The sequence below is a fragment of the Anabrus simplex genome, chromosome 1, assembly GCF_040414725.1.
Source record: "Anabrus simplex isolate iqAnaSimp1 chromosome 1, ASM4041472v1, whole genome shotgun sequence".
Taxonomy (NCBI): domain Eukaryota; kingdom Metazoa; phylum Arthropoda; class Insecta; order Orthoptera; family Tettigoniidae; genus Anabrus; species Anabrus simplex.
Genome location: NC_090265.1, coordinates 67,479,376 through 67,498,205, shown reverse-complemented (window position 1 = coordinate 67,498,205; position 18,830 = coordinate 67,479,376). Strand labels below are relative to the sequence as shown.

The following is an 18,830-nucleotide window of genomic DNA, read 5'->3' as shown; positions in this document are numbered from 1 at the left end:
TACTAAAATTGCATTTAAGGGCAATTGGAATCCATCCATAGATTAATGTTCAAGGAACAAGAATCCCCTATGACAAAATTTATGATCAAATCTTGTCCCACAATAATGAAGACAGTATTATAAAACAAGTATAAAACAATTCCATAGGCACACATGAATTACTGTCTTATTAAAGCTATCTCATGGTCATTATCCCTTCCATTACCCCTGATAAAAATTACATCCAGATTTCATTTCCCCAATTATTTAAAATACAATCACTCAGACAAGCTTACTTTAATTTCCATGGTAGTCCACATAGGTCCAAAGGTTGCTGACAAGGGAGTTAGCACAACTTGCGTTCATAGTTGCAAAATCCTTCTGGTTTGTATTGAAGTGTTTTACATGTACATTACAAATATGCACATAATATGTGCCATCGACAATTAAACTGCACTTTACAATCATGCACATGTTCAGGCACCGAGTTCAAAATATGGTGTGTTGGTAGCTCTTGGCAAAAGAGCATATCCACAGAGTATAAAGTGCCGAAAACGAGTTGCTCATCACAGTAGGAATACTTCATGAATGCTTGCAATAAGCAGTCTTCCGACTCACACGGATTTTGAACATCAAAAATACGTTCGAGTGGTGATTGAAACCTCTCTGGTCTGAAGTCATCATATCCAGCTACAGTCCAGGAGTACCGAACAAAGTTCTGGAGAACAGAACTGATTGTGCTGAATGCACATCAGCAATGAAATGGAATCCCTCGACGATGGTGTGAACTGATAGTCGTTAAGGATAATGTGATCTTTAATCCGCTTCAGCACCGTCTTGAACTGTCGGAAGAATAGCACATCAAGCGGCTGAATGTAAAGTGTGCACCCAGGAGGGATTGTCTTGACTGTATACACCATATTTTGAGGTCGGATAGCATCGATATGAATTCTGTCACGATATGTCCCGAGGGAATCAACCAGAAGAAGAGACTCCTGTGCTGCATATGGGAAGTAGACATCTTGAAAGAATTGCGTCATGATTTGTTTTGTGATTAGGCCAGAGTTTGAAGCAACTTGAACCATATGTTGTGGTTTCAGCATGTGTTGCGCTACTCACACTCCAAACTGACCATTTGGTTCCTGGTAAATAACCAGCAACATGGGAAACACGTATCCACCTGCTAAAGTAACGGATTGGATGGTGTAAGAATGAGTTGTTGCGTGATCACTCCACACTGAACTTCTTATTGACTTCTCACTCTTGTAATGCAGAGTTTGCGATGAGTGAAGTTCTTTTCGTATACCACTTTGATCGAAATTATAAATCTGTATACGTTCCATGGTATTCATTGACATTACCTCTTTGTGAAACTCGTCACATTGTTCCTTCATGTCACCATCTGTATTCCAGGCTTTAATGGTTATACATTTTGTTATTGCCCGTGAACCAAGATGATGTCTCTGTTTAAACCGTGCAACACATCCATGGATAGATCCAGTGAATCGAGTCAGTCCTATTTCTCGAGCCTTTTCTAAACCCCAAGCACGAATATCCCTGTTGTGAACATTAGTGCCTAGAACAGTTCTCGCCACCCTGAATTTTTCAGCTACATAATCGTCAAGCAAGGGAAGTTTTGAGCGTTGGCCTAGCTCCCCTTTTTCTACTACGTGATGTAAATATCGTAGATGATGTACGTCTTGCACCATATGATATCGTTTCTGTACTGTATTGAAGCTTAATCGTTTGGTTTTCCCAGAATCTTGGAATGAAATTATCTCCTTTGCCTTTTCAAAAAATACAGCACCCCACCTCTTCCTCTGCGGTGGGCTTGGCAGATACGCAGACGACTGGCTTCTATCATGTTTTACTAACAACTCTTCCTCACAGTCAGGTTCTGGATCATCCATAATGTTTTCACAATCAGATACGTCTTCCTCTGTGTATTCATATTCTTCAATATAGTCTACTGTACTTTTTTGCTGTATATTATTACCATTGTTTGCCACTGTTTCGTCTTATCACATTGATTAGGAATGCAGCTACATTTCCCTCACATACCCTAATTTCTCTGGATCTTTGTTTGTGTTTGTAATGGCTAACAATTATACTCAGTATATTGGCAGGATTCATTATCACATGATTACGGTGACAGTGACTTGCTATGAAATTAGAAACAACACAAGCAGAAGGAACTTTATGAATGGTCGAAGCAGATACAACACAGACGAAGGTCCCTATTATACTAGCTTCCTTGCTCTTATGCGGAATGTCTGTCTGGTTCCCCTAGATGTTGCATTGGCAACGGTGTTGGGTGACCTTGGACATGGCGCGGTGTGTGTTGACCATAGCATACATGTAAAATAACTAAAGTAGCTAGAGAAAACGTTTACGGTGTCTAAAGTTACTAAAGCCACGATATCATGTTAGATATGGTCTACTTTGAGCGGAATAGCGAATCTTTGTAACTGACAGTGTAATTGGCGATGGCACTTAAGTTATACAGTGTTTTAATCAGCACCTTAAACATAAACAAACCACAAATCACCTGCAATTGCGATCGCAAGCTGTGCTAACTCCCTTGTGAGTAAACATAACTTCCAATTTTAAATACCTTTGCAGGATCAGTCTCACATCTATTATTTCACCCACTTCATCTTTGGTCCATTTTGAAATATTATCATATTATCATCCCATTATATTTAAACAACCCATATGCATTAACCATTCTGTTCTGTACTACTAATCTCCTCAGTTAGCCTCAATTCTAAGCCTATTACTTCAATTAGGCATCATCTTTAATCTGCTCATTTGCTTTATATAGTACTAATACAAACATAAAAAACAATTTAATATCATTTAAATGAGCAGAGTAGGCTTCAGTTTAATGGTGGTTACGGCTTTAACATGGCTTTACCATGGCTCTATAGCACTGTGTTTGGGAGACAGTGGACTGGTCCCACCATCGGCTGTCCTGAGAATAGTTTTCCATTGCTTCCCATGGTTCTCCATTTTCCTCACTACAGAGAATGCCAGGGCAGATCCTATTATAGGCCGTGTCCAATTCCCCTAAAACTTCTTTTGCACTACAAATCACCGCAACACATCTCCTGATCTCTAGGAGGCCCATCATATCCCATCAGAGCACAGAATGAAAACATTTAGCAACAGTAGTAGTATTATTGCATTATCATTGGGCAGTATTAGAGAAAGAAACCTGGACTGGGACACAGTGTTGGAGGAGTGGTGGAAAGACCGAAGAAAGTGGAGAGGAATCATATTTGCCCCTATGAGGCTACAGCTGGATAATGGGAAATGATGATGATGATGATGATGATGATGATGATGATGATGATGATGAGTAGTATCATTTAATATTTCCTGCAATCTGTGTTTCTAAATACATCTCAACAAGGAAATAAATTCACTTGCTAGGAAAAAAGATTTAAAATATGAACATTCCAAATGCTTCTATATTTACCTCCTGTAGTTTCAAAGGAATTTCGGTGATGTTGCCTCGCACATTGATCTGCCTCAGTAGAGCCACTTGCAGCAAGTCCTCCTCTAACAGGCCCAGCAGTGACGCTACAGTGTTCATTACCTCCTGGTCTCCAGGAGCCAGTTTACATTTTTCACCATCGATGTCCTGTCACAAATAACAAAACAACATTTACTCAATAATCTGATATGGTACACAATTTAACACCCAACAATGACATGCAAGATATGATTTAAATATCTAATCTATCCCCTACTTAAAATTAGGTTTACCGAGCTCGATAGCTGCAGTCGCTTAAGTGCGGCCAGTATCCAGTATTCGGGAGATAGTAGGTTCGAATCCCACTGTCGGCAGCCCTGAAGATGGTTTTCCGTGGTTTCCCATTTTTCACACCAGGCAAATGCTGGGGCTGTACCTTAATTAAGGCCACGGCCGCTTCCTTCCCACTCCTAGCCCTTCCCTGTCCCATCGTCGCCATAAGACCTATCTGTGTCGGTGCGACGCAAAAAAAAAAAAAAAAAAAAAAATTAGGTTTGAAGGCCTTACCAACCAACCAACCAACCAACCCACCCACCCACCCACCCACCCACCACTGATCTACATTTGGGGTTGTCACCCAAGTGGCAGATTCTCTGTCTGTTGTTTACCTAGTCTTTCCTAAAATGATTTCAAAGAACTTGGAAATTTATCGAACATATTCCTTGGTAAATTATTCCTAATTCCTCTTCTTAAAAATAAGTACGAAGGCTATCCGGAAAGTGGTACCCGTTTGTGCAATAAAGACACAGGAGTAAATATTAACAAATACACACATTTTTATTGGAAAGAGCATACTTTACACTACTTCTCCACATAATTTCCAAGCAAATTTAGGCATCTGTCATAACGTGGGACGAGTTTTTGTATTCCAGCATCATAGTCCTCCGCCACCAGCATATTGAGATACGTAGTCACGGCTCATTTAAGTTCTTCATCGCTGTCAAATCTTTTTCCCGTCAGAAAGTCTTTAAGCTTCGTAAAGAGATGAAAATCCGAAGGGGCCAAGTCCGGGCTATATGGGGGATGGTCGAAGGTTTCCCACTTGAATTCCTGCAAAAGTTGTTGTGTTATCGCTGCTGCATGAGGCCTGGCATTGTCATGAAGGAGAATGACGCCTGTAGACAATAGACCTCGCCGTCGATTTTGTATTGCCCGCCATAATTTCTTTAATGTTTCACAATACGCATTAGCATTAATTGTGTCTCCACGGGCCATAAAATCAATGAGCAGTACACCTCGGCGTTCCCAGAAAACTGTTGCCATGAGTTTCCTGATGGACAGAACTGTCTTGAATTTTTTTGGTTTGGTTGGTGAATGAGCATGATGCCACTCCATTGACTGTCGTTTACTCTCAGGTGATGCATAACAAACCAATGTTTCATCCCCAGTAATGATGCAAGTCAGGAAAGAGTCTCCTTCATTGGAATAATATCCCAGAAACGTCAGTGCTGCAGCCGTACGCTTGGTTTTGTGCTCCTCTGTAGGCATGCGAGGGACCCACCTCGAACAGATTTTTGAATAATGCAGATGGACTTTGACAATTTCATGAACAATTGTCCGAGACACATTAGGAAAATGTTCACAGAGTTCATCAATTGTGACGCGCCGATCGTTCCTCACTCATTCGTCTACTGCGCTCAGCAGTTGGTCTGTAATGCCAGATGGTCTCCCTGAACGCTCCTCGTCGTGTGTATTCCCCCTCCCCAGGTTGAAGTTGCGACACCAGTGCCGAACAGATGACTAACTAAACATTTTCTTGAATTGTCTCACCGAAATATTTGAATTTCTTTACCTTTTCTATTTGACCAATATCCGTTACTAAAAGGGCACTTTTTATATTCGTCAAAATTTTTGTTTTCTCGGCAGAGATTCTCAAGCCTGTCATGTTGGCTGTCTTTACAAGGAGATTGACTTGCATTGCTGCATCTGTAAGGCTTTCTGAAAGTATGGCAAAATCATCAGCAACAAATTTATCTTCATAATATGATCCTATTCACTTTTTAAAACTCCATTCAAGCTTGTTCGTCCACTTATGTCATTCCACACCATCTCTCCACTGACAGCTCGAAACATACCACATATGATGTAGATTTTGATTCCCATAGGGAACCTGAAATATTTGTTCCAAATGAGTAAATTTATAATTCCAATATAGTTGGTCCATTATTGGACATTATAAATTTTCCAGCTAACTCATTTCTGGTTGTCAGCGTTTTGCCCCAGTGTGCTAAGTTGGGTTCATCAGTTGGTAAATAGTACACCTACCGAGACACATACGCATCGCTAGTGCATGCCATGGAGGCCACTGCATGAGCTACTTGGAGCCACAAGCAGTGCCAATGCACTATGAGAAACTTTGTCTCATTTTGTTGAAGGAGGGGTTGAATTCTCGTTATGAATCTAAGATGTTACTGACGTGAAAATTGGTATTTGGAATCTTCTTTAGAAATAAAGAAACCCTTTCTTTTTTTGACTTAAAAGAGGACTGTTTCTCATATGTAGAGTACCATCTCGCATGTTCCAGATTTAGCTCTACCAGTAGCTTGGTCATCTTAGCCCCAAAAGCCAATGCCACAAACATGGTTTACAAAGAGGTTCTGGGGTAAATGAAATGCAATTTTTCGGCAAGTTTTTATACTTCAGGGATTTTCAGATAATGTCTTAGTGCAGTGCTGAGGAACAATTATTTTTTATCAACTTACAAAATCCTCGCGAGCGAAGCCGTGGGTAACAGCTAGTATCATACTATGAAGATAACATTGGAATTCTATAGGACAAAATGGGGCAAGTATTCTTTTATAGGAAGAGAAACTGGGGACTGGAATAATTTACCAAGAGAGATGTTTGATAAATTTCCAAATTCTTTGAAATCATTTAAGAAAAGACCAAGTAAACAAATGATAAGGTATCTGCCACCTGGCAACAGCCCCAAGTGCAGATCAATGGTGACTGATTGACTGAGTGATTGATGAAAGATAGAAAGCTAGCACTCACCACTGAAGTAGGGAGCTCCCTCTTTTCAAAACAACCTGTCATTGTGTATGTTCGTATCCTTGTTCTAAGCTTTCTGTGTCTGTTCTAGATCTGAACACAACACATGAAGTATACATATGGAACAACTACACAGTGAGGTAATTTGATTAAAATTGATGATAAGAAACTTTCAAAGAGACTAATGGACAGGTTATAAATTATAACTGGAGTAATGATAGATCTAGGAGAAAATGCTTTAGTCCAGAACAAATGCACAAGTTTCTGTGATACTATCTATGAACAGAGGATTGAAGAGGTATTCTGCTTCTAAGGAATGTGAATTGCTTAAAGGGAGTGGTTCCCAAGGTGTGCACCGCAGCTCCCACGGGCACTGTCATAATTTTTAAAGGTTGATACCCTGAATAGGCAGAGGACAATATTCTCAGTGATTAATAATTAGAAAATGACAACATCCACATTATAGGCTTAATATATTTTAGTACATAAAGAAGTTTCCCTGCTATCTGGAGGTAGCAAGCCTGCTCCTCATCCAGAGGCCCAGCCAGGTCAGGAGGTTTTTTTACCTGGATTTGAGGGCTGGCTGAAGTCCACTCAGCCTACATGAGGACACTCAAGGATCTATGGACAGTGTCCCTGGTCTAGAAAGCCAAGAATAACTGTCCAGAGGGTTCATCACACTAACCATGTGCCCTCATAATCAGCAGATCTTCATGCTGTTTTGCAAACCAAGGCCAATCAGGGCTCTAGAACCACAGGGTTTGTTTGGTTGTTTGTAAATGTGTTTCCACAGGACAGTGGTAAGATTTATTAGAAATAAATCATTCATCCTCCAATAAGGTTGACAATAAAGATCCAGAATACATACAGTAAAAATAAATTAGTAGTCTATGGAATTATAATACTGAAATTATACTTAATAACTTTTGCTGGAAAATTCATTATTAGCCAGATATTATGATTGCAGGTATCAATGAAACAGTATCATTTGTAGAGAATCTATCAAGATCTGTAACAAGAATTTTTTCCATGTAATAAAATGGCATTCTAAAATTTTCAAGGATAGTGGCTGTGTTCTTTGGCAGCATACCTCTGGATCCAAACAGGAGGCCTCTGACAAATCCCTGACCAAGAGAAATATTACACTTGGCTAATAGATAAGGCAGAAATGCCATATAAATTGTCCAGATTAACATCCTGAGCCTATTGTAGGTCTCTTTTCAAAGTAAATGGTAAGATCTAACACCATCGCTTTATTCTCTTTCTTATTATAATAATTTATTTAACGCGCACAATGTGCAAAGAATTACTATATAGAACATTAGTCTTCGTTGCAAAATTTCACCAGTGATTCTGATCGCTGTTTACAATTTAAAACATGGTACCTAGTACAGTGTGCACCACATCTTAAACATACACAGTTCAAACCTGGTTCATGATAACGCTTAATATTACACAGTTTATAATGGAACCCATGAACGGAGAACCTTGTCAGCAGGTGTCGCAGTTCATATCCACCTTGAACCCACTCGCGATTTAGCATGGCATCGGTAGAGTAGAAATCTTCCCAGATGTCAGCCTTCTTCGATCGTAGGTCTCGAAGCAGATGTATATAGGGTGTTGTTGCTGGAAGTAACAACTGTAACCTTAGCTCTTCCACATAAAATCCCTCTCTGGATAGCTCATACACGAGCCGGGAAGGAGAATATTTGGAGAGGCACAGAGCCCGTTTCAAGTAGATTGCCTTCAACTTCTCGATTTTTTCTAACTGTTTCATACTCAAATGTTCCCAAATGTTTTCCAAGCCATATGTTGCTATAGGGCTGATTTTTAGATGAAAGAGTTTTATGGCCGTTTCTAAAGACAAGTTTCTCAGGTGCTTAATGTCAGATATTGCTTTCATAGATGCATTTAGACGGTCTATGAGATGGAGGGTGAAAACATTACCTTGGGTTTGAAAAATTACGCCCAAGTATTTAAAATGCTTTACGGACTTAAGTTCTTGGTCTTCACAATAGAAGATTCCATGAGGTCCCCCTCTTCTAAATGTCATGGACACTGTTTTTTCTACATTCATTTTGAGCTCATTTTTCTTTATCCAGCCTATTATTTGGTTGAATGATTCCTGGAGTTCCTTCTCTGACGTTGATGTTAAGACCATATCGTCAGCGTACATTAATAGTTTGACGCTTTCCTGGTTTACCAAATCTACTATGTCTGCTGTCGCAATGATGAATAATAATTATTGATGGCTATAATGTCTACTCTTCTTGTCCAGTCATAGGTAGAGATGCAGTAAACGTTTTCGTGCACCTCCCATCCATGCTGCCTCAGACCTCGAGCAACTGATGTCCTTACTAGATGGTGATGATTGCTATACAGTAATTTGGTGCTCCTGTAGAACCCCAGCGCATGTCCAAGCATCTCAGTCTTGATGCAATAGTTTTGTCAGCAATGGATTGAGCTGTTGGCATTTATCATTGTATATTTCCTATTATGGTGCCCAGTAAATTAATATTAATGAATATACAGAGTATCCACATGCAATCTATTTCATACTTGGTGTTCTAGGTACTTTTTATCTGTTACATTCTGTGCACCAAGTCAACATCCTTAATGTCAGCAGAACATCTGGAAATTACAACTATTCAGTTCTCTACCTAAATCAGTAACCTACCATAAAACAAAAACAAGAAATAGAGTATACCTTTCTTATACAATTGTTAACTGAAATTGTTAAATGAAAGGAACCACATATGTCAAAATGAGAATCACTGAATTAAAGGAGTAAAGATGATAATAAGAAATGAGTGATGAGTGAATTATGTATGTAATTCCTTTCATGAGAAGTGAAATATGTTTTAAAAGTTGAGGAATTTTACCATGTTTTATACCAAGAAAAAGTGCTAAAACTCACCTCAAAGTTCATGTTTCCAAGCCACAGAATGGCAGAGAGCACACTGAATATACCATCACACATTTCAGGTGGAATGCGCAAGACGTCGAATGCTAACCTCAGAGCATCAAATTTACGAGCATCACACACACCTTCAATTCGTACACAGCCAGACTGATTGAGGTACTGGTAAAAATTCTCGTTCTTAAGCTTCAACTGATCAGCAAGTTCAGGATTGTTCTAGAACACAAAAAACAGGTGACATGAAGGTATGAACTCATTATCCAGTTAAGGAGACACTCACAATTATAAAGCTTCCATCATCGTCAACTTTCAATAATTTTTACCTGGGCAGCAGCAACAAGCTGGTAGAAGACATGGTAATTACGTTCACCTGGACTCTGGAATGTGATTCGTGACTGCTCCAATAAATAATCTTGAATAATGCAGCCCTTGATCATCCATTTGCTATCAAAGCAAACCTGCATGAACTTACCAAAACGACTAGAATTATCATTGCGCACGGTCTTGGCATTGCCTGAAAAATAAACAAACCAAATAAAAACAGTTCAATTTCATCAATTCTAATTTGGAATTTGAGCTACCTCAATGACAAGATTCTGACTTTATAAATGCTGAATTATCTATCTATTTTTCAGAGAACTATTTATCCTGTACTTAGTAAAATACCCTAAAACAAACAAATATAATAATTTTATTTGGCTTAATAAAATGTAAAGAAAACAATAACAATTACACACTTTCTCTTTCCTTTACATTTGGCAAGGATTTTCAGCAGCTAAGGTAAGGTATCCTTGACCAACAGAGAATGTGTGGAGTAAGGCTAAATATTTCTCCTACCTCCAATAGAGGTGATGAAGGCAATAATGTTAACACTCTTGGCTGGGATGAACTGGGAGTAAGGAGATGAGATGCTTGACTTTGTGGTATGTTACAATTGACAAATTTCATTGTAATGGTCCGTACTGATGTAATTTGATTAAGAACATGATTTTATTTAAAGTGTCCATCTAATCAATACACATCACTTCACAAGTGAAAATACATGTAATTTTAATGTCTAAGCACAATACGGTACATGTTTCGTCCTACTGGAAGACTTCTTCAGCTGTAGCATCTTACTAAAAATTAGTGAAGTGAAGTGATGTATATTGATTATGTGGTATATTTCAACCTGTCAGAGGAGAGATGGTGTGGAATGACATCAGTAGATGAATAAGCATGAAAAGTAGGAAAGATCATAATATGAAGGTAAGGTTGGAAATGAAGAGGGCATGTTCAGGCAAATGTTAATTTGTAGGATGAGGAGTAAGGGACTGGACTAATTTATCAAGGGAAATGTTCGATACATTTCCAAGGTCTTTGAAACTGTTTAAGAAAAGGCTAAGTAAACAACTGATAAGTAATCTGCCACTTGGGCAATGGTCCAAAATGCAGATCATTGACTGACTGATTGATTGATTTCAAACAACTTGGAAATTTATGGACTGTTTCCTTTGAAAAAATATTTCCAATCCCTAATTTCTCTCCCTATACAAGAATATTTGCCTTACCCGCAAGTGGTCGCTATATGAGATTTTCTCTCACATTATTTTTTATTGCGATATTACTTCACAGTGATGAAAGGGAGGCGACTGTTCCTTCTTCTAGCTGAGTTTGTAACTGTCGTGAGTAGAGCGATTCACATTTAAAGGGTAAGCACCCCCTCCCCTAGTCAGAACAAAGGTTTCTATGTGCCCGTGCGTGCTGTGCGAGAGTTTCTCTCATCGCGCAACCAATGACGTTGGTGTTATGTTGAAGTGGAGCGGGGAAACTTACTCCTGTTGTACGCATTAGTATTTGTATTATGAGCCCTTCTTGTTTTTGAAAATGCTATTGTGTTCAGAAACCTTACTTTGTACGTAAATATTACTAGATATAATTTATGTGTGAGATTTTGTTTTTTACAACTTAAGGGCGGAAGTTATTTTTATGTACATTGCATATGTTATTTTAACTAGTAATTTGTGTCTTTAAACAGCTAATCATTTCATTTTTATCTAAAATATGTCCGGCTCCATGGCTAAATGGTTAGCGTGCTGGCCTTTGGTCACAGGGGTCCCGGGTTCGATTCCCGGCAGGGTCGGGAATTTTAACCTTCATTGGTTAATTTCGCTGGCGCGGGGGCTGGGTGTATGTGTCGTCTTCATAATAATTTCATCTTCATCACGATGCGCAGGTCACCTACGGGTGTCAAATCGAAAGACTTGCATCTGGCGAGCTGAACTCGTCCTCGGACACTCCCGGCACTAGAAGCCATTCGCCATTTCATTTCATTTATCTAAAATATATAAGGTAGACCTTGCGTTTCATTTCAGTAGTAAATTTCAGCCTTACGCCCCACAAAACTGTGAAAAATGTCTTATTTATTTTAATGTGAGAGAAAGTCTCACGCGCGGCCACTCACGTTACATTTCGGCTAGCGACCACTCGCGGGTTAATTTGTCCTCTTGAATTCCAACTTTATCTTCGTATTGTGATCTTTCCTACCTTTAAAAGCGCTACTCAAGCTTATTCGTGTACTAATGTCATTCCACGCCATTCATCCTGATCACGACGCACAGGTCGCTTGCACCTGCACCTAAAGACAGAAATTTCATAATGTTCCGTATTGAACTGTATCACAATTAAATTGGAAACAAGAAATAAAGTGGTTCAACCTATTCAATACAAGGAAAATAAGAAATGTAATGTTACATTCTTATTTGATTAAAAGCGGTACCGGTTTCGACCACTATTCCGGGTCATGTCCCGGGTTCGATTCCCGGCAGGGTCGGGAATTTTAACTAGCATTGGTTAATTTCCCTGGCACGGGGGCTGGGTGTATGTGTTGTCTTCATCATCAGTTCATCTTCATCATGACGCGCAGGTCGCCTACGGGAGTAAAATCAAAAGACCTGCACCTGGCGAACCGAACCCGTCCTAGGATCTCCCGGCACTGAAAGCCATACGCCATTTCCATTTCATCAGCCGATTAAATAAAAATATAAAACAATGCATAGGAAAACAATAAGTAAAGGATAAGTCTTTCACTAAAAGCTGTTCAAGAAGCACTATAACACTATAGGGATTAGCACTGAGTGATGTAAGATACTAAAATCCAGAAGAAGTCGAAGATCAATCATTTAAATGAAGCAAGGTGCAAGTTCTTGAAGAGCTACATAACATACGTAATGTCCAACACTGTGCTTCAAAATGTTTATGAGAATTGGTGAATAGTTCAGTGAACAAGCCTGCAAATACTGCTAGGCGTGAAGTTATAATGCAATTTAATAAATTTAAAGTCCTAAAATTATATAGAAATGGAAGATAAGTCACTTAAATGAAGTAGGATGCAAGTTCTTGAAGAACAGCACAACATACGTAATGTCCAACACTGTGCTTCTAAATGCTAATGAAACTTGGTGAATAGTTCAATGATCAAGCCTGCGAAAATATATAACTTAATGCAATTTGATATATTTGAAGTATAATAATAATAATAATAATAATAATAATAATAATAATAATAATAATAATAATAATAATAATAATAATAATAAATAAATTCGTGTGGCTATTTCTAGTCGAGTGAAGCCCTTGTACGGCAGACCCTCCGATGAGGGTGGGCGGCATCTGCCATGTGTAGGTAACTGCGTGTTATTGTGGTGGAGGGTAGTGTTATGTGTGGTGTGTGAGTTGCAGGGATGTTGGGGACAGCACAAACACCCAGCCCCCGGGCCAATGGAATTAACCAATGAAGGTTAAAATCCCCGACCCGGCCGGGAATCGAACCCGGGACCCTCTGAACCGAAGGCCAGTACGCTGACCATTCAGCCAACGAGGATTTTGTATGACGGATTCTTTAGAGATTAAGTGGACACTTTAAATAAAATCACGTTCTTAATCAAATTACATCAGTACAGGTCATTACAATGAAATTTGTACCACATAGTCAAGCATCTCGTCTCTGAAGAATCCATCATACAAGATCCTATAAACATTAATATATACTTCAAGTATATCAAATTGTATTAAGTGATATATTTTCGCGCCTAGAAGCATTTGCAGGCTTGATCATTGAACTATTCACCAATTTTCATTAGCATTTAGAAGCACAGTGCTGGACACTACGTATGTTGTGCTGCTCTTCAAGAACTTGCACCTTGCTTCATTTAAATGACTGATCTGCGACTTCTGGATTTTAGGATCTTACATCACGCAGTGCTAATCCCTATAGTGTTATAGTGCTTCTTGAACAGCTTTTAGTGAAAGACTTATCCTTTACTTATTGTTTTTCTATGCACTGTTTTATATTTTTATTTAATCGGCTGATGATGACCCAGAACAGTGGTCGAAACCGGTACCGCTTTTAATCAAATAAGAAGGTAACATTACATTTCTTATTTTCCTTGTATTGAATAAGGTTGAACCACTTCATTTCTTGTTTACAATTTAATTGCACCTGCACCAGGTGAGCCAAACATGTCCTCGGACACTTCCGGCACTAAAAGCCGTATGCCATTTAATTTTCATCTCTCTATTGACAGCTCTGAACATACCGCTTAGTTGAGCAGCTCGACTCCTTACTCCCAAGTCTTTTAAAAAATTGCTTTACGCCGCACCAACACAGAGAGGTCTTATGGCTAGGACGGGATAGGAAAGGACTAGGAATGGAAAGAAGCAGCCGTGGCCTTAATTAAGGTACAGCCCCAGGATTTGCCTGGTGTGAACCTAGGAAACCACAGAAAACCATCTTCAAGATTGCCGACAGTGGGATTCGAATCCACTGTCTCCCGAACGCAAGCTGACAGCTACGTGACTCAAAACCCGCAGTCACTCGCTCGGTGAACCATACTCTAATAGGGTATTTCCAGTGACTTATATGCCCTCTCCTTTACATCCTTACTACAACCCCTACATACCGTCATAACCACATTAAGAGATATGCAACTTTATTTACAACCCCGTTAATGTGATTCTCCAATGTAGACCTTTCCTTATATTAACACCTAAGTAGTGGCAATGATGATAGAACGCAATCTTTATTTCTACAACTTGCTTTACGTCGCACCGACACAAATAGGTCTTATGGTAACAATGGGATAGGAAAGGCCTAGGAGAGGGAAGGAGTCGACCTTGGCCTTAATTAACGTACAACCCCAGCATTTGCCTGGTGTGAAAATGGGAAACCACGGAAAACCATATTCAGGGCTGCCGACAGTGGGGCTGGAACCCAATATCTCCCGGATGGAAGCTCACAGCTGCGCGCCCCTAACTGCACGGCCAACTCGCCCGGTGAACGCATATTTATTGAACTAACAGATACAATTGCATTACATTCCTTCACCTTTTGAAACATGCTTTAGAGCGGTGAAATCGGCGCTCTTCTCTTCAACGCCACACAGAAACAACACTCCCAACTGGATGCCCGTCAAATGCACACTACGCATCGACAACAGCGCCACCTGACCGCTCCCATATCCTATTTGCGCATGCCCAATCTCCTGCGAGTGTATGAACTACGTTGCCATTACTTTATTTACAACACTCGTACTATCACCCCATCAACACAGTAGTTATTTTTTCCTTTTGTTGAAATTTTAAAATACCGTTAACAGAGTGTGATCTGCCATGTTCAAGACATTCGCTCAATAAACTAAAGGGAGACAAGCTGTGTATAGAAACTATTAAAAAAAAAAGCCGTGAGGTCACATCGTGGAGATAGTGGGTTCGAACGTCTCTTTCGGCAGCCCTGAAGATAGTTTTCCGTTGTTTCCCATATCACTCCAGGCAAATGCTGGGAAAGCAATATGCAGTCAGCAATATAAAAGCCACACAAATGCAACAAAAGCACGACGATGACTGTACCTTAATTAAGGCCACGGCCGCTTCCTTCCCATTCCTAGGCCTTTCCTCTCCCATCGTTACCATAAGACCTATCTGTGTCGGTGCAACGTAAAGCAAAAAAAAAATACTAAAAAGGCATCCAACTTCATTCATTCATGGTACTAGACATTTCTGACTCACAGGCTTGAAACTATATTTAAGATCATATAACAGGCTGACAACATGTATCTTACCAAACGCCTCGAGAATGGTGTTAGCTTCAAGGATCTGCTGCTCCACCCACGTGCTAACGTTGCTCGTTACCGAACACAGGTACTGAAGGATGAATTTGGTAGTTTCTGTTTTGCCCGCACCACTCTCACCCGAGATGACGCAGGATTGGTTGGTGTCGGTTGCTTGTAAAGACTTGTACGCCGCTTCAGCCAAAGCAAATACGTGAGGATCCAGGGTACCCATCTTACGACCATGGTAGCGGAACACATCATCCTGAAAGAAGTAACATATTATATTATTATGACTGCTACTGTTATTGGACCACGAAGTACACATCTTGAACAATACCGGTAACTTAATTTTTATTTTCAGTATTTAAATCATCCAAGAAGTCATGAAACTGTGTTTAAAAAAATAAAACATTCATGTTCGCAAGAATAAAATCATTCGTAACGGAGATTCGGTTTAGATAATTAAGCTGTTATACCCTTAGTTTGTTTGAGCGGTATGTTTAAAAGTAGGAGAGATCGCAATATGAAGATGCCCGGCTCCATGGCTAAATGGTCAGTGCTCTGGCCTTTGGTCCAGACGGTCCCGGGTTCGATTCCCGGCCGGGCCGGGAATTTTAACTTTCATTGATTAATTCCGATGGCTCGGCGACTGCGTGTATGTGCCGTTCTTCATCATTATAATTCATCATAGGTAGGGTGCCATGCTCACAGACGCGCAGGTCGCCTCCTCGGAGGCCACGCGCCATTATTATTATTATTATTATTATTATTATTATTATTATTATTATTATTATTATTATTATTATTATTATTATTATTATATTATCATTTAGACTTTCACGGCCCGTGTAACTATTCATGAGTTCTATTTTTGGGCTTATGCCGTGTAAATAATTATAAACACACTCAACGTTTCAAAAGGAACCTTGCCTTTCTTCATCAGGAGACAAAAGAGAAGAGAAACGACGTATTGATGGTTGCTAGGAGAAAGCAACAAGGAAGCTACAAATGGTGCCCAAAGATGTAAAGGGGACGCCATTTTAGCCCAATGCTAGAGACAATGAATAGTGGCAGCAAAGCATTACTCTCTAATGGTTCTGATTATAGGTAGCCATGATTCACTGAGGTTGTAACCTGTATCGCGGTTGAAATTATCTGGATGTTTACGTATTTCAACCGCCTCCCTGATAATTCTTGGGCGATATTGCTTTATACGGGCAAGAACATCCACTTCTTGGAACAAGACATCATGACCAGGTGTTAGGGCATGGTCAGCAACAGCTGATTTATCAGGTTGGTTGAGTCTGATACATCTAGTATGTTCTTTGATGCGAGTACACACCGTTCTCGAAGTCTGCCCAATATAAACCTTGCCACAAGTACAGGAAACTCTGTAGATACCAGGTTGTTGTAATTTAGGCAAACTATCCTTAGTTGGTCGCAGGAGTTGCCTAATCTTAACTGATGTTCCAAAAACAGTTCGTACATGGTACCTACGTAAGATTTTAGCAATACGATCCGTCGTGTTATGTATGTAAGGTAGGTAAGCAGTTCCTTTTACATCATTTTTCTTAACAGACGTCCGATTATGTGCCGATTTCAGAACCCTTGAGATCAAAGCTCTGCTGTAACCGTTGCTCTCAAAGGTGGTTCTCAAGGTGTTAATTTCCTCTTGTAGATCTGACGCTTCACAAATCCTCCTGGCCCTGGTAGTCAGAGTTGTAAGGATACCATGTTTCTGGGCAGGGTGATGGTGAGAATCTGCGTGGAGATATCTATTGGTGTGTGTGGGCTTACGATACACGCTGTGTCCTAGAGATCCATCCTCTTTCTTGGTGACGAGAACATCCAAAAAAGGTATCTTGCCGTCAGATTCCATTTCCAAGGTGAAACAAATTGAAGGGTGCTGGCGATTAAGGTGATCCAGAAAGTGCCCAAGATTGTCTTCACCTTCCGTCCATACGACGAACGTATCATCCATAAATCGCCACCAGATCTTCGGTTTGCAAGGTGCCGACGACAAAGCTTTCTCTTCGAAGTTTTCCATGAAGAAATTGGCCACAACAGGAGAGAGAGGACTTCCCATGGCCACACCATCTGTCTGTTCATAATATTTCCCATTCCATAGAAAGTAGGAGGAGGTCATGCAGTGATAGAAAAGCCTTGCGATCTCTTCAGTAAAAATATCATTAATGAGAGACATAACACCATCAACAGGTACTCTTGTAAACAGAGACACCACGTCGAGACTCACCAAGATATCGCCTGGCTGAAGTGATATAGTTTTTAACTTCTCAATGAAGTGTGTGGAATCCTTAATATATGAAGGGGTGTTACCCAGGTGTGGTTGAAGAAGACTACCTAAATATTTCGAAAGGGCATATGTCGGGGAACCAATCGTACTGACAATAGGCCTAAGAGGAACACCCTCCTTATGTATTTTGGGAAGGCCATACAGTCTCGGAGGAATAGCATCCCCTGGAAGGAGACTCTTTGCTGTATCTTCTGGAATAGAAGATTGCTTGACCAATTTGACGGTCATATTTGAGTAGCGAGTTGTGGGATCACGACTGTTAATCCTGTATATAGGATCAGCTAACAAGGACGAGATCTTGTTGTCATATTCATCTTTATCCATCACCACCGTCGCGTTACCCTTGTCAGCGGGGAGAACGATTACATCAGAATTGTCCCTTAGATCTTTTAGCGCCCGGATTTCACCTTGTTTTAAGTTGGACTTAGGTGGATTAGCGGTCTTGAGAACTTTGGAACATTCTTGTCTAACTTCCTCAGCCTCTTCAGGTGTGAGGTTATGTACCGAGGATTCTATAGATGTAATAAGTTCCTCAATTGGAATTCTTCTAGGCGCTACAGCAAAGTTGAGACCTTTAGCGAGAACTGCCTCTTGGGTTTCATTCAAAGGCATACTGGATAAATTTACGACAACTTTGTCGGAATCGTGTCTAATGGTATGTGGTTTCTGCTTCTGACATAACCTTTCATATTTGGAAATATGTCTGCCCCTAACCGATCAAATATGTTGTTGGCTTGCACTGCAGTAATACGGTCAAACACCTTCCATAATTCCTCATCTACGAAGTTTGAGAGGCGTAGATGCAGCTGTAGTAACTCCCTCGAGACTGAATCCAACTGCTTACGAGTCTGCTGTATCCTCTCTATTATTATTATTATTATTATTATTATTATTATTATTACAGTATGAAGATAAAGTTGGAATTCAAGAGGACAAATTGGGACGAGGCTTGGAATAATTTACCAAGGGAGATGTTCAATAAATATCCAAATTATACGC

The 18,830-nt window shown here is 39.9% G+C and overlaps 1 protein-coding gene across 1 annotated transcript in view; it reads right to left on the bottom strand.

Moving 5' to 3' along the window:
- Positions 1-18,830, bottom strand: part of Myo81F (Myosin 81F) — a 718,007-nt gene that overhangs the window by 153,209 nt on the left and 545,968 nt on the right. Inside the window, exons 4-7 of the mRNA XM_068228961.1 lie at positions 15,527-15,779; positions 9,752-9,942; positions 9,426-9,644; positions 3,461-3,625 (exon numbers count right to left, since the gene is read on the bottom strand). Of these exons, the coding sequence (XP_068085062.1) occupies positions 3,461-3,625; positions 9,426-9,644; positions 9,752-9,942; positions 15,527-15,779 (828 nt within the window). The remainder of the gene's footprint in view (positions 1-3,460; positions 3,626-9,425; positions 9,645-9,751; positions 9,943-15,526; positions 15,780-18,830) is intronic.